Source organism: Drosophila willistoni (genome assembly GCF_018902025.1).
Source record: "Drosophila willistoni isolate 14030-0811.24 chromosome XL unlocalized genomic scaffold, UCI_dwil_1.1 Seg141, whole genome shotgun sequence".
Lineage (NCBI taxonomy): Eukaryota > Metazoa > Arthropoda > Insecta > Diptera > Drosophilidae > Drosophila > Drosophila willistoni.
In genome coordinates, this window is record NW_025814052.1 from 11,320,426 (window position 1) to 11,334,498 (window position 14,073).

Genomic DNA, 14,073 nt, shown 5'->3' on the forward strand with positions numbered 1-14,073 from the left:
TTTTGTTTTCTTTTTTTGGGTAAAAATGTACTTTTTATGTATGTAAATATATGCTGTATGTCTTGCCTAGATCTAAATATTCTCCTCGGTCTTCTCTCAAACGAGAGCAACAAAAAACAAAAATAGAAGCAACAAACTCACCTGCAATCTTGCCACACCACAAAAAAAAAGCGTTTCTCGCTTCTGTTACCGTTGACTGCACCTTAATTATGGGTCATATTAAAGGGTTACAGGTTACAGGTTACAGGTTACAGTTACAGGATAACGTTTACGGTTACAGCTTCGGTTATGATTACGATTACGTCTATGGTAATGTTTTTATGCTTATTGTTCACGGTTCACTGCTGTTGTACGTTTGGGTTTGTTCCATTTTCATTAGCATTTGTCGGCTATCAAATATTCGTTTTATGCTTCTTTCAAAGTTCATTTCGATTCAAATTCAATTAACTTCCTTTAGGATTGGTTCACAGAGATGCAAGTAGCTCGCTGTAAATGAAATAAGAATAGAAAATGCAAAAAGGCATTTAACTTAATGATACTACAACTAAAGTTTAGTTAATCTTACGAAAGCAAAAGGGTTAAATCTAAGGATCGAATGCCGACTTGATTGCCAAACAAAAGGATCGTTCGCAACTCACCCATTTCGGTATTCAGTATTATTGTTGCCGCCACGTCCCACTCTACTTGCGCCTCCTGCCCCCGACCTATTTGACAAACAGATCCTTGAGGGTGGCGCACAAGGAGGCATCGCATGTATCTTTGGAGTCGTCCTCGTCACCCTTGCCAAACCAATTGAGAGTGGAGCGCATGGCCCGACCAGCCTGAGACTGGGCTGCACTCCCCATCGATTGACGACTACGTCGTGCCCCGCCAGGACTGCTGCTGCTGCTGCCGCCGCCACCGCCAGAGGCGTCTTTGGGTATGGCCCCCTTGCTGGAGCTAGACGAGCGGGCAGCCGCCGATGTCGAGGGGCCGCCGGCCATGCTGGCGTTTGAGCTCTTACGCAGAAATCCCTCAATGGCGGTGCCCAAGACTGTGGCATCGACAATGTTCGCCTTGGTGGTATCGGCCCAGCTCTTCTTCTGTTTGCTGCGTGGCTTTAATTTCGGTTTGCCCGAGTCACCGCCCAAAGGGTCCTTCTTCTGCAAACGATCCAGCATATCCTTGGACAAGGCCATGGCTGTGCTCTTGCTGCGCACACTCTTCTTTCTGGCCATGGGTTGATGACGCTTGGCAAACCATCCCGATAATGCCGCTGAGCTATTATCCTGAGCCTCGGTCACCAGTTGCTTGGCATTGTTCAGTATGGACACATCGAAGCTGTTCGAACGTGTCGATCTGCCAGCATTTGGATCTAACAAAGCGCCCGAGGATGGTGCGGCACTTGGCGTGGGCGTGGCACTAGTAGTACGCCCACGGGCAGCAGCCTAAAGAAAAAAAGAAAAGCACGGAAAAACAAACAAAGGAACGATTTGGCATTGCATCAAATGAATGATTTTGTGTACTGGTATCCCACCTGAAACGTATTACTCAGAAATGGACTGCTGGTGGTGGCTGCCGATGAACTGGAACTGCCACCCTCTGGCTCCGGTCTATGCATATCCATGGCCGAGCTGGTCAATGAGCTAAATATGCCGGCCAAATCAGTCCGGCTGCCCAATAGACCGCCACCGCTGCCCGATTTTTTGCGACGTGTCGATGCCCGTGCCGATGTTGGCGGCTGCGGCGAAATGCTGCTGGTCACCTGTGGCATTCCTTGCGGATGCTCGGAGGCCCGCCGGTAGGCATTAGCCGCAGTAGCGCCCGGCTGTGGGCACTCGGAGTAACGTCTATTGGTGTAACGACGTCCCGGAGCCCCAGCCCCGGCCTCATCGACAGTTTGCACCTCGCAAACCTTCTCATTGCTGGATGTCCAAAGCTTCAAGCGAGCCTTACGCGACTGCAAATAGATGTCATCCATAATGTCCAGCTGCAGATTGTGTATGCTGCCAATGGGATCTGTCGATGGGGGTCCAGTATTGCTCTCTCGTCGAGAGTTAAGGACACGGCTACTGCTGCAAGTTGTGTCAAATAGACAAATGGACGAAAAAATTTGACAATTGGCCAAGCTGGCAAATTTCGCTCTTACCCATTATTCGAGGGATATGCAGCGACAGATTCGCGACGCGAGCGACCAAACAATGTGGTCGGAACCTTCGATATGGTGACCACCGAATGGCGACGACCCGACGGTGCTGGAGCCTGTGACAATGTGGCCAGAAATGCGGCCTCTTTTGGCGATGGGCCCGAGCCCTCGCCACCGCGCTCAGACAGACGACGCACTTGACTGGCGGTTATACCTTCGGTGACCTGTTGCGATGGTAGGGAATGTTTGCGTGCCTCGCGCGGATCTCGCCATGGTGATAGTAGATAGGGATTCACTGGTGAATCTATATCCAAACTGGCTCGATTCGAGAATGTTGTCTCTGAGCTATCTGGTTCAAGTTCTTCTGGTAAATTTGATTCCTCAACAACAATTAGTGGCTCCGGTTTGCCATGTGCTTGTGCATGGGGATGTGGATGTGGATGTGGATGTGGATGCGGATGGGCATGGGGATGGGGAAGGGGATGTCCTGGTGTGCTGGATGATGTGGAGGAGGATGATGATGACGAATTGCCACCGAAACGTGCGAATGATGTACCACGAAAGCGTAGCGCATCTGTTTGCAAAGGGAGCAGAAAACAAGAAAAGGGAAGTGAGTGGGTTTCCTTCATCCATCTCGCTCTCTCTCTCTCTCTCTCTCTCTCTATCTCTATCTCTTACCCATTTTTGCCGCAATTGCTCAATTGCTCGCCAGCGGGGAATAAACTCAATAGTCCTGCGTCCTGTGCTCCGTATGTGTGTGAGTGTCCTTGCTGCAAACCAAAAAGGAAACGGAGCGATCAAATAAATGTTCACATATGTATGTATGTGTGTATGTATGTGTTTGTGTGCTTGTGTCTATGTAGATGTATGTTTGTATGACTCAGCTTAAATTAAGACCAACTACACTTGACAAAAATGGGACTCCCCTTAATAATATGGGTATAAAATTCAAATACATTTGAATTATTTCATCGAAAATTTCATTAACAAAAAAAAAACACTTTTATATAGTTTGTCATTTCGTTTAAGAACGACCTTATAAATTTACATACTTGGAAAATGTGTATTCATAACGATTCAGAATGAAATAAATAAAAACTCTCACTCACTTGACTTGGAATCGTTCAAAAATCTGTATAACAAAAGAGAAACTAAAAATTCAACATTTATTTCTAGAATTTGCGACTGCTGGCCCTTTTTTTGGGAATCGTGAGTAGGAAATCATACCAGTAAATATCCCAATTAACCAGAATTTATTGCTTTAAACAACAAACGACAAAGCCCATGTGTCGTATACTTGATATGCTTGCTAAAGTATTAAGTTCTGTTTTGTCTGTCAGTTAAGTTTGGAATATTAGTTTTTTTTTTTAATTTTATCTCTCACTGTAAGAATTTGAGTTTTTCTTGTTTTCTTTCTTTCTTTTTTTTTTTTGTGGAAATTTTTTGTCCACTCATTATCGGTTTCTATATATGTATGTATGTGTGTATAATTCATACAAATTGCAAATGGCAGGCAAAATTGTGGCCCTGTCGGTACTCCCATCACGTCGCTAACAAAAATCATGCATCAAAGTAATTAAAGCCTCTGTCCAGGGATTTAACGCTTGGCTGGAGCTCAACTCTCGGTTGTATGTGTGTGAGAGATGTAACACAGGGACAACACAAAACCGATTTACCCCCCTCACACCCCTTTGCAACCCAAACAATATAATGAGCAGAAAATTATGCAAAAGTTGAAATGAAATTTCATCATAACTCAAATACCGCAAGACTTTGTGTATTTGTTGTGTGTGTGTGTGTCCCCTCAGTGGGAGCTGCAAGCAGTAAGTTCCCTCGTCGAGGTTTTCCATGGACTGCGGTGGGTTGGAGGAATGGAAGGGACAAGCGTTGGTGGCGGCTGGTGTCGACAGGAAATCGCGACCACAGCCACCACAACTTTTCCCTTTGAGGTTAACTACAGCTAAAGGCAAACCAACTGAATAATGAGTTTTGTCCCATATTAGTTGGCCATTGAAGCCATTATGAAAGTAATAGTAATAGAAAAAACAAACACAAATAATAATAATAATAATAACAATCATATTGACAGAGTTGTCAACTCGTTTGTTTTATTCATCCGCGAACATTAATGTCCAACAAACCAGACGGAAAATGCCGACAATTTCCACGGATATTTCTATTATTTGACCTACATATATACATAATTAGGTTTCAAGTTAACAAGTATCAATTGATGCTTAAGTATATGTATTGTATTCCCAATGACTATTGTTATGTAAATTATGACACGATCTAGATATACGCGTAGACATTTTCCGTGTCTAGTCAAATTAGCACATTGAAAATTTGATAATAATTTGTATTTGCTTGGTTACTTCCTTTCAGGCATAGTTCGGTGCTAGGCTAATCTTTCATCAAATGCTCACAAATGGCAATCACAAGGACAATTGTCACGAAATGTCCAGGCTTAGATGACTTTTACAATTATCCGCCACAGAGCGCACAGACCTTGGACACGGTGTGCCGTCTGGCCACGCCACGCAAATTACATAAATAGAATGGCCAGAGAGACAGAGGGACACTGGGGAAGGGTGGGCTAGAGTTGGGGATGTGGAAAATTTGGACTTTGTGTTGGCTGTCTTTTTGATTTCATTAAGCACCAGCAGAAGGGACTTGCATTTGTCCTTTTATATGTCTGTTTGTCTGTTGGTTAGTCCGTCTCTCTGTCTGTCTGTCTGTGTGCTCTTTGGTTTTGTAGTCTTTAGTCTGGTTGATGATGATGCTGCTGCTGCTGCTGCTGGTACTTGGTGGCGCTTGTCGCTTGGAGCTGGCTGCAATCCTTGAGCTGAATGCTTGAGTCTAAGGAAGTTTCCAAGTCGCAAGTTCATTAAGCTTGTAAATTGGCAATCAACACCAAAGTTGCGGCTTTGTGTTAGAGTTAATTAGCCCGTCTATGCCACTGACAGGACGCACTGCTTGAATATGGTAACGCCCACGAGCAGCAAACCGTCAACTGTCAGCAGCGGTTGCCCCACATCTGCGACCGCCCCCATTTCTCCCACAACCGGAGCCTTTGACATTCGGCGGATTGTGGCTGGTCATGCTTCCCCTATGTCCTGTTTTGCTCTCACTCGCTGTCACTCTCTCCCCCTCTCTCTCTCTCTCTCTCTCTCTCTCTCTCCCTCTATCTCTCTCTATATTTCACATTCTGTCTATATCTATCTCTGTTTGTTCGGGTTTTTCAAGAGTCCCAGCGTTTCAAATTCAGGTTTGGTTTACGGTTCCCTTTTTGGTATTTTTTTTTGTTTTTTTTTTTCTCGTGTTTTGCAAGTCCTGACTGACAGGATGACCTTCACCCATGCGTGAACACTGCCATGTCCTGCGGGGCCGTCTTAAAAAAAGCAAAACCAAAGAATAAACCTAACACGAAAACGATGGAGTACAATGAAAGGCTTTATTTCAACATTATTCCACTTGTGCTTGCAGTCATTGAATTGTGCATTTGAATGGAAATCGTAAAGTGAAATTAAATGTTCTATCTAAAGTGAAAACGAATTCTCTATACACTGCAATTGAACAGAAATCTTTGTATCTACGATGATGATCAGAGTTTCATCTTGTGTATTATAATGAAATAACCCGAAGGATCTAGCCCGGATGTTTGTATTAGAAGTCCTACTAACCACTGATTGGCCAATGTTAAGCTAAACTAGGTTTGCTTCAACCGTGTAGACAGTAAAGTGAAGTTGAGTATGTTAAACATTTTCTATACTCGTCGTCATGGCATCCATTTTTATTGCTCTTGTCATCATATTTGTGACATTGTGAATGAAAGGAAAACATTTTATCAAAGAACTTAATGCAATATTTCTCCAGAAATATCCATATGTGCGTATATGTATGTGTGTATATCCGTTTTATCGTTTTTATTTTTTTTATTTTTCTCAAGTCCATTTACAAGCGAATGAAAAGCAAATAAAATGTCCTTTCAATTGCCATCGCACTCTTATTAATATATACGATACATATCGTATGATATGTATAACATATGCCCCTCCTCCAAACACACACACACACACAGATAAACTCCATTTGCATGCGAGTATTTGTCCAGTTGATTTGACTTTCACTTTAATCTATCTCTTTCTCTCTTATATTCTTCTTGGTATGTTCATCTCTTTGGTGAGTGATTGATTGACTCACGCTGACCAGAGACATCAGAGAACCAGGAACCAGCAACCAGTAACCAGCAACCGAATGACAACGGATAAGATGGCCAAAGACGAGACAAGAATAGGTGGTTGGTGGTTGGTGGTAGGTGGAAATAAAAGCTAGTGAAGCCACTCGATTGATAGATTGACGCATTGAAAGATGTCCCTGTTCGCTTCGCTCAATTTCAGCTTAGCTTTGTTTAATGGACTTTCCCACACACACAAAAGTTTACAAACCACTTTGACAACTGCAAAGAAGTTATATAAATAAACTACGTAAACATTCATTTTTATTCGAATTCTTTAAATTTTTCCATCGTGCCACATCAAAAACATCATTTAAATGCAACATGGTATCCGTAGAATCCTTCTAATTAGTCAAGGATAATACCAATTAAGTATTGCAATTTCAAGAATTCTTTCGCAATTTCACTCTAGTGATTCCCTTTCTTTTTTTTTTAATTTTTGCTTATTTTGCATTCCATTTCATCTGCATCATGGCACTCCAATTAAAACGCCAGATACATAAACAGGAATTTATAAATCAACAATTCTTAGTCATTCAAAAGATTAGTGGACTGAGGAAACTTGCCCAGTAATTAAATCTTCCATTTCAATTCACTTCTAGTTGTTGTTATTCAAGCGAATCAAATTAAAACAGGGATTAAACCACAAGGATATAAACACTCACTGATCAGTTAACAGTTTTATCATAATTTTTAGCTTAAATATTGAAAATTAAAAATCTAGCATGACCTGGAAGCAACCTATTTACAGGGTGGACTAATATGAGACCATTTGACCCTATCAACATTGAGTGCACAACACTAGACAAAGCAGTTTAATTATGCTATAACACAGCATGATATCCAAGCTGATTTCTCTTCTCTATCAAATAAGCTCGAACAACTGCAAGTGCTTTGCTCCTCTCTGTTTTGTGTTATCCTCCAACTGTGTGTGTGTGGCAATTAAAATTCAAAGCAAACACATTTGAAGTCGCTTAGTTTGGATTTTTCCACTCGTCCACACAAAGTACTCAATTTTGGCTGCTTTTTTGCAAAGTTTTCAGAACACATTTGGTTAATGTATCACTATAAACACTTAAGTTGATAGAGTACAATTTTTTAGTATTTTAGAGTTTATAATTAGAATTAGTTATTAGTGAAGTCCCCTTTAGAGTTCCCCAAAGAGAGAAAAAAAGAGAGCAGCAGTAGAGATTAGGGGTTACCATTTTATCCCAAGTGCTAAACAACAATGTTTTTAGTTAGCAAAGTGTTGGAAAATGATAAATATTCTGCAATGGTATGTTATCAATACATTTATGTTAAGAAACTTTGTCTTAAACATTCTTAGTCTTTGTCTACAGAATTTCCCGTTAGGTTAATTACATAATGTGTTTGCCTGTGTGTGTAGGCTTAGGGCTCAGATATATGTAAGTACATGTATATATTAAGCAGCGCGGTTAAATGAATGGCAGTGAAGAGAGGAGGAAGGGGGGGCAATGGAGCAGATGTCATGACTGCGGCTTTCTCTTTTACTGACTTTGACATGCAGTTCACCGATTCTCAACGCCCAGGCCAGGCAGTTGCATATGGCAACGGAAATGAACATGTATTCTCCATTCCGGAGAGCAATGCGTTCACATTCCACAACCACCAACGACCCACCATCAACTATTTGGTCCCTTTCAAACCCTTTCCATCCACACACACACACACACACACACACACACACTCTGATGAATGCAGTCAAAGCGCTGCAGGTGAAATATTTTCCACACAACAACAATGACTATGCCAACGATAATAAGCAGCAAAATCAGTGGTAACCAGGAGAGAGGACACAAAGGGCAGAGGACAAAACTTACTGGGGAGTGCGAGTGCCATATGGGTGGGTGGGTGGTTGGTGGTGGGCTGGTTGAGTGTGGAGTATGACATTATAAGCTTGTTAGTGGGGCATCAGAACTCAAAACTCAGGCCATGTTTTCCCCTTTTTGCCTTTACACGTTTTTTATCTCCTTTTTTATTTGTCAGCATGACATTTACTCTCGCTTTGTCAAATGCAAAACGAACAGAATGAAGAATAAAGATGAAAAGAACAAAAAAAAAAACGGAAAATGCGACATACAAAAAACTTGCTTTAATTTCAACGAGTAAGTGCAAAAAAAAATATATATAAAACAAAAATGAACGCAAAAAAAAATATAGTAAAACGAATTTCATACTTAAATAATGTATTTTTATTCCACACACACACACACACACCACACCAAAAATAACACAGAAAGTAACCCGAACGCAGCTGAAGCCCAACTATTAGTTGACAAGTTTTTTTTTCTCATTTCCAAATTCTATTTTGGTATTTGACCTTTTGAAAAAATGCTACAAATCTATTAAATATGCATACATTCGGAAAATGAACAAACTTATTTACTATTAATAATATTTGTTTTATTCCAACTATTACATTTACAAGTTCCAGTTTGATGCAGATGGTAAACTTAACTGCTTTATCCTTCCTCTAGGACTGTTAGAGTCCTTGAGAGATCTTGCATTTGGCCACTTTAATATGGGCAGAACCAGACTAGGCCTGAATCCGTTCAAAAGCAGTTTCTGTTTGTGGCTTAAGCTGAGATCGCAATTTCAATTCAGTTATCGTATTACCTGTCGCCTCATTTATTGACTTAAGGTAACCTATCGGTGCAGTTGGAGACGATCTATCTAGTTATCCCTTTGCCCCATTAGCTCTTAGTCGATGCTCTATCAATTATGCTTTACATGAAGCTTTTAGGATCCTCTGCGTTTCAGAGTCTTCTCCTGTTTTATCATCTATCATTTCATATTGAGCTTAATAGCTGCTTATATATTATGATCTGTTTGTCTATCAGCTTATCGATCAGTCCGGTGGCAGGTGGTTTACTCGTAGGGCCACTTGAAGCTATTTGAAGATTAAGAACGCTTCATTCATTCAATTTTTATAACCATAATTCAATATATTCATTCGATCCTCGAAACAGAACTTAAAGAATTCATAAGCGCGTCTTTTTTCAGTCGAACATTTTATTAAATTGAGTTCTTAGTTCTATCTTAATATAAAAATTTGAATAACTGGTTTTTGTTTGTTCAGTGTATTAACACACACACATACATACATACATACATATAAAAAAATAAGCATAAATTTGTCTTTCTTTTAGTTTTCTGCCTTTTGTTTTGCAATATTTGAAATGAAATACTTGCGACTTTTGCATAAACCACATATGCCGTGGGCATTTTTGTATTTAAAATATGAAACTCTTTGACTCTCTCTCTCGCTTTCTTGCTCTCTCGCTCTTTTTCTACTTCTCCTTCTCTAGATTTTGTCTGACTGTTGAATATTTCTTGCTGTTTGCTGTCACATTTGTTTATGACATGCATCAGAAATGTGGCTGCGACATTGGACATATTGCCCGTGTTTCTGGCTTTGGTTTCTGCAACTGTCCATGAATATCCTCTGAATGGCTTTAAATAATATTTCTCATAGTTTCTTTCTCACTCGTATTACGTATGTGTATGTGTATGTGTATGTATGTATGTATACTTGGTGTTTAGGTATGCCTGTGCGTATGCACTTCCGTTTAGAATTTCAGGAAGAATGCCAGGGTTTCCTTTCAGTAGCATAACCATGTTATCGGTATACACCCAGATGCAGTTTTTGTCATTTTTCCATTGTTTTCGTTTGCCAATTTATAACTAAAAAGTTTTCCATCGAGTCAAAGGGAAACAGAGAAAGAGAGAGAGAGGGGTGTGAAACAGGGAGAGAGACAGAGCGAGAGAAGGGAAGTGACGGGGTGATGTATGCATTGTTGTGAGGAGCAGATTGTTGTTGCATAATACATTAACGCGGCAAGCGGAAACGGAAATGTCACACATTTGCTGCCGCTGGCAACATTGTGTGAGGCTGCACAGGAATTGCATGAGGTAGAGGAAAGTTGCAAAATCCTGGGTACCGGGTACTGGATACTGGCAAGCAAGACGTTGCTGGGCAGACAGGAAGCGAAGCGAAAATAGCAATCAAAACTTAACTGAATTGTAGCACATGGCCGTCGTAGCATCACCATCACCATCACCATCATCATCATCATCATTACACCCTTCACAAATTGCAATCCTTCAGCCACTGCCATAGCTCTTGGCCCTGGCTCTTCTCTTGTTGCTTCTGTTGCTCCTGTTGCCGTTGCTACTGTTATTCCTGCCCGGTTGACAACTACCTACAAAGTTGGTTTGCCGTTGAGCGAATTAAAACATAAATGCATTTGGAATAAGTCAGAATCAGGCAGCAGAAACAAGAAGCAACGAGAAGCGTATAATAAATTATTGCATAACAGACAACATGACTGTAAAATACTCTATCAGATCTGACTGGCTGTCTGTATGACAACTGGCATTTACAAATACTATTAATCAATTAAACAACTTGCTTTAAATTGTCTCTAGAATTTCTCTTTTACTCTCAGTCAGAGCAATTGCATAAAAACGTGGTAAAGCATAACCAACCCCTGCAACTCTTAAAAGTATGCTATGAATTTTTAAATAAATTGTACTAATAAACTTTAATTAAACTACTAACTATAAGTACATATAATTTTACTTTCAATTAAAGCAAAAACAACTAAAAGACTCTGGTATTTATCAGCTTTGCCAAACTTTTTGTTTTTGCTTCATTTAGTCGCAATTCCTAACTAGTTAAAACAGACAATTTTCTCACCTCGATCTTCTTCTTAAGATTGAACTCGAGTCGGCTTAAACGTTAGGTGTCAAAAAAAAAACCAAAACTTAAATAGTTAGTCTGCTTAACACAGTTTTCTTGCATTGCTTTCCTATTGAAAGTATGGATATTGTATAGGCATATCTTCAGGACAACCCTTTCAGCTTTTGTCATTGTATGATTCCTAGAAAAAAAAAATGCAATTTTCCATAAAACCCAGCTCAATGTTAACAATGAACAAAAGACTATTCTCTTTAATTGATATTTATACGCCTCAGCTGGATATAGAGACCCACCATATAGACCCACTTTTTTAGCCTCTCTCTCTCTCTTTTTTTCCCAGTCTCTATCTCTTCGTCCAATATGTACTATATACAAATTTGCGCCCATTGCAATGAATAGTGGGCAGAAGTTCATTTTGTTTCTGTTAACTCTGTCGCCCTGGCTGGGGCTTAGACTCTGTACTCTGGTCCTGGTTAGAGCTGCGTCAATTCAATCAAAATTGAATTGAATTCAATTCGAAATGTTGTTCATTGAATTTCTACTAGATTATAGCTAAAATCATTTTTAATTTCACAGACACTGGAATACCATCAGAAGAGGGAGAGAGAGAGAGCGACAGAGGGGAGGATAGAGAAAGGGACATGGGGACAAAAGTGTCCAAAGGCTGTATAGTTCTGGGCCCAGCAATTGATTCTGACATTTGCGCATTTTCTATTATTCAATTTTTAAATGAAAGGCAATTAAAATGCAAAAAGTGATATGAAAGGCTGACTAACCCTAGTTAGCCGAGTTGTATGTATGTATGGCATGGAATGGAATGGGACTGGAGATAAATCGTAAGCAGCTTAACAATCGACCAACAATGCCTGTTGTCGTTCATTATTCCAGAAATCTAAAAATTTCTTATGACATGCATCCGACTAAAGGTATCACTACACGCATTGAAGTTAAGATGTTGATGAGTAAAACAAAAGAAGGATTTATTTATCCCCCTCAAACCTTTCTTTCCCCTGTCCCCTGTCTCTATCAAGCTTAAGAGTTCAACTTTATAATGGTTTAATGTGTGCTTCTCTCTCCCTCTCTCTTTCTATCGAGTTATGTCTCTCTTGTTTTGCGTAATTAATTATGAAAATATATGTTTTTACCTAGAGACTTTTAATTCAATTCAGTATTAAATTCAATGGCCCTCAGGGCTTGAAATGCATGGCATTTACACAAATACCACACAGACCAGCCCATCACACATACATACATACATACACACACATATGTATGTACATGTGTATGCCGCAAATATGTGAAAAATAATGAGCTCGACTGCATTATATGGGCCATATTGCATTTCTGTGGACCACACACTAATGAATGGAAGCCAATGGTAATATTTTTTCACCATCACTAATATGTACATTGTGATAAAAATGACTGAAATTACGCATAAGTCCGAGCATTTATTGTTATTAAAGGAACTTTTAAATTATGAACGGTAAAATTACAGATTATCTGAATGCAGTCCTTAACGTAAATGTTCAGCGATTTCATTTGCATGTAATGAATAAAGTCTTTGATCCCTCTTAGCCTCATAGAGTTGAGACATATATCACGGTCAATGAATTAAGGTAAACGAAAAGTTGGCAACGTTTTAGTTTTTAATTTTAGAGGGCATAAGAAATAAGCCTTCTCTAGCCTGGACATTCGAATTCAACAAAAACTTTCAATTTAATTAAATCAAGATTGCAAATAGTTGTACGTAGAAGAATGCTTAATATGACTTTAAACTTTCAATTCAAATTCCCCCTCCATTTGTCCACCATTCGTGACTTTGGGAAATCTTTTCCATTTTTTTTTTTTTCGTTTACATTTTGCAAGTTACGAAGTGCAATAACAATATACACACACACACACACACACACACACATATACAACGCAAAAAAGCAAACAGAAACTAAAGTACATAACTGAAAATGAAAATAAAATTTCAAATATTTTGTTGTTGCAATAAGTGCAAAACTTTACTTATTTCGAGTCTGAAGGAATTTTAACCCATTGTGAGCTAAAAATAAATTACAAAATTAAATAGTGAAAAATTTAAGCAATGGTCGCACATTGCAATACACTATAATCTACTCTAAATTCCTAATCAAACGACGTTTTTTCTATAGATTAAAAATGTTAATAACAATTTTCAGAAAGCATTTCAACTAACTAATTTTCTGTAAGTCAATCAAATTTTTAAATGAAAACAAAGTGATATTAATGTGTGTGTGTGTGTGTGTGTGTGAGTGTGTGAGTGTGTGTGTGGATGAAAAGAAGTTGCCCCATTGCCAACTGAAGTGGAAATTTTATTATTTTGTATTAACCAAAAAGAAATTCTTGTAGGAAAATTTAATAATTATTCCAATATCAAATTTCAGTTGGCAACTTTAAGCAACTTTTAGTCAAAATGAAAGCCACAAAATTCATTGGTAAGTACAAATTATTATTATTGTTATTGTTATTATTTGTTGTTGTTGTTGTTGTTTATGTTGGTATTATTGTTATTTCTCTCGTTGTGTTTAGTTTGTTTGCACTTTGATATAAATCTTTAAAAAGCACAAAGCGCTCCCCTGCCGAGTGTTGGGCGAATGTCGTTTCGTTTCGTTGGGCGTTTTGGGATGAGGTCGCTTTTTTGAAGGCCATGGCCAATGTGTTTGGGGGCCAAAATCATCTCCAAGGACCAAAGAAGTCGTGGTACAATATTCAACAATTTACTTATTTATGTTTGCTTAACAAACATTCGTAGAGAAGCAAATAAAATAATACAAAATGAAAGAAACAAAACCAAAAATGAAATCGACTACGCTTTACCATGCACCAGTAGAACTAACTATTTGGAAGATTCTTATAATAAATGTATGTTAAAAATTCATTTGAAATACTACTTAGCATGCGTAGGCTATCTCGCTCACTCTTACATGTGGAAAGGGAAATTCATACCAAAAATTTGGT

At 39.2% G+C, this 14,073-nt stretch overlaps 1 protein-coding gene across 1 annotated transcript in view; it reads right to left on the bottom strand.

Annotated features, from left to right (window-relative positions):
- The window catches only part of LOC6641259, a 35,470-nt gene continuing 21,397 nt past the window's right edge, over positions 1-14,073 (bottom strand). Inside the window, exons 2-6 of the mRNA XM_047011263.1 lie at positions 2,804-2,895; positions 2,129-2,699; positions 1,517-2,054; positions 639-1,427; positions 1-486 (exon numbers count right to left, since the gene is read on the bottom strand). Coding sequence (XP_046867219.1) covers positions 705-1,427; positions 1,517-2,054; positions 2,129-2,699; positions 2,804-2,807 — 1,836 coding nt within the window. The 5' untranslated portion in view covers positions 2,808-2,895 and the 3' untranslated portion in view covers positions 1-486; positions 639-704. The remainder of the gene's footprint in view (positions 487-638; positions 1,428-1,516; positions 2,055-2,128; positions 2,700-2,803; positions 2,896-14,073) is intronic.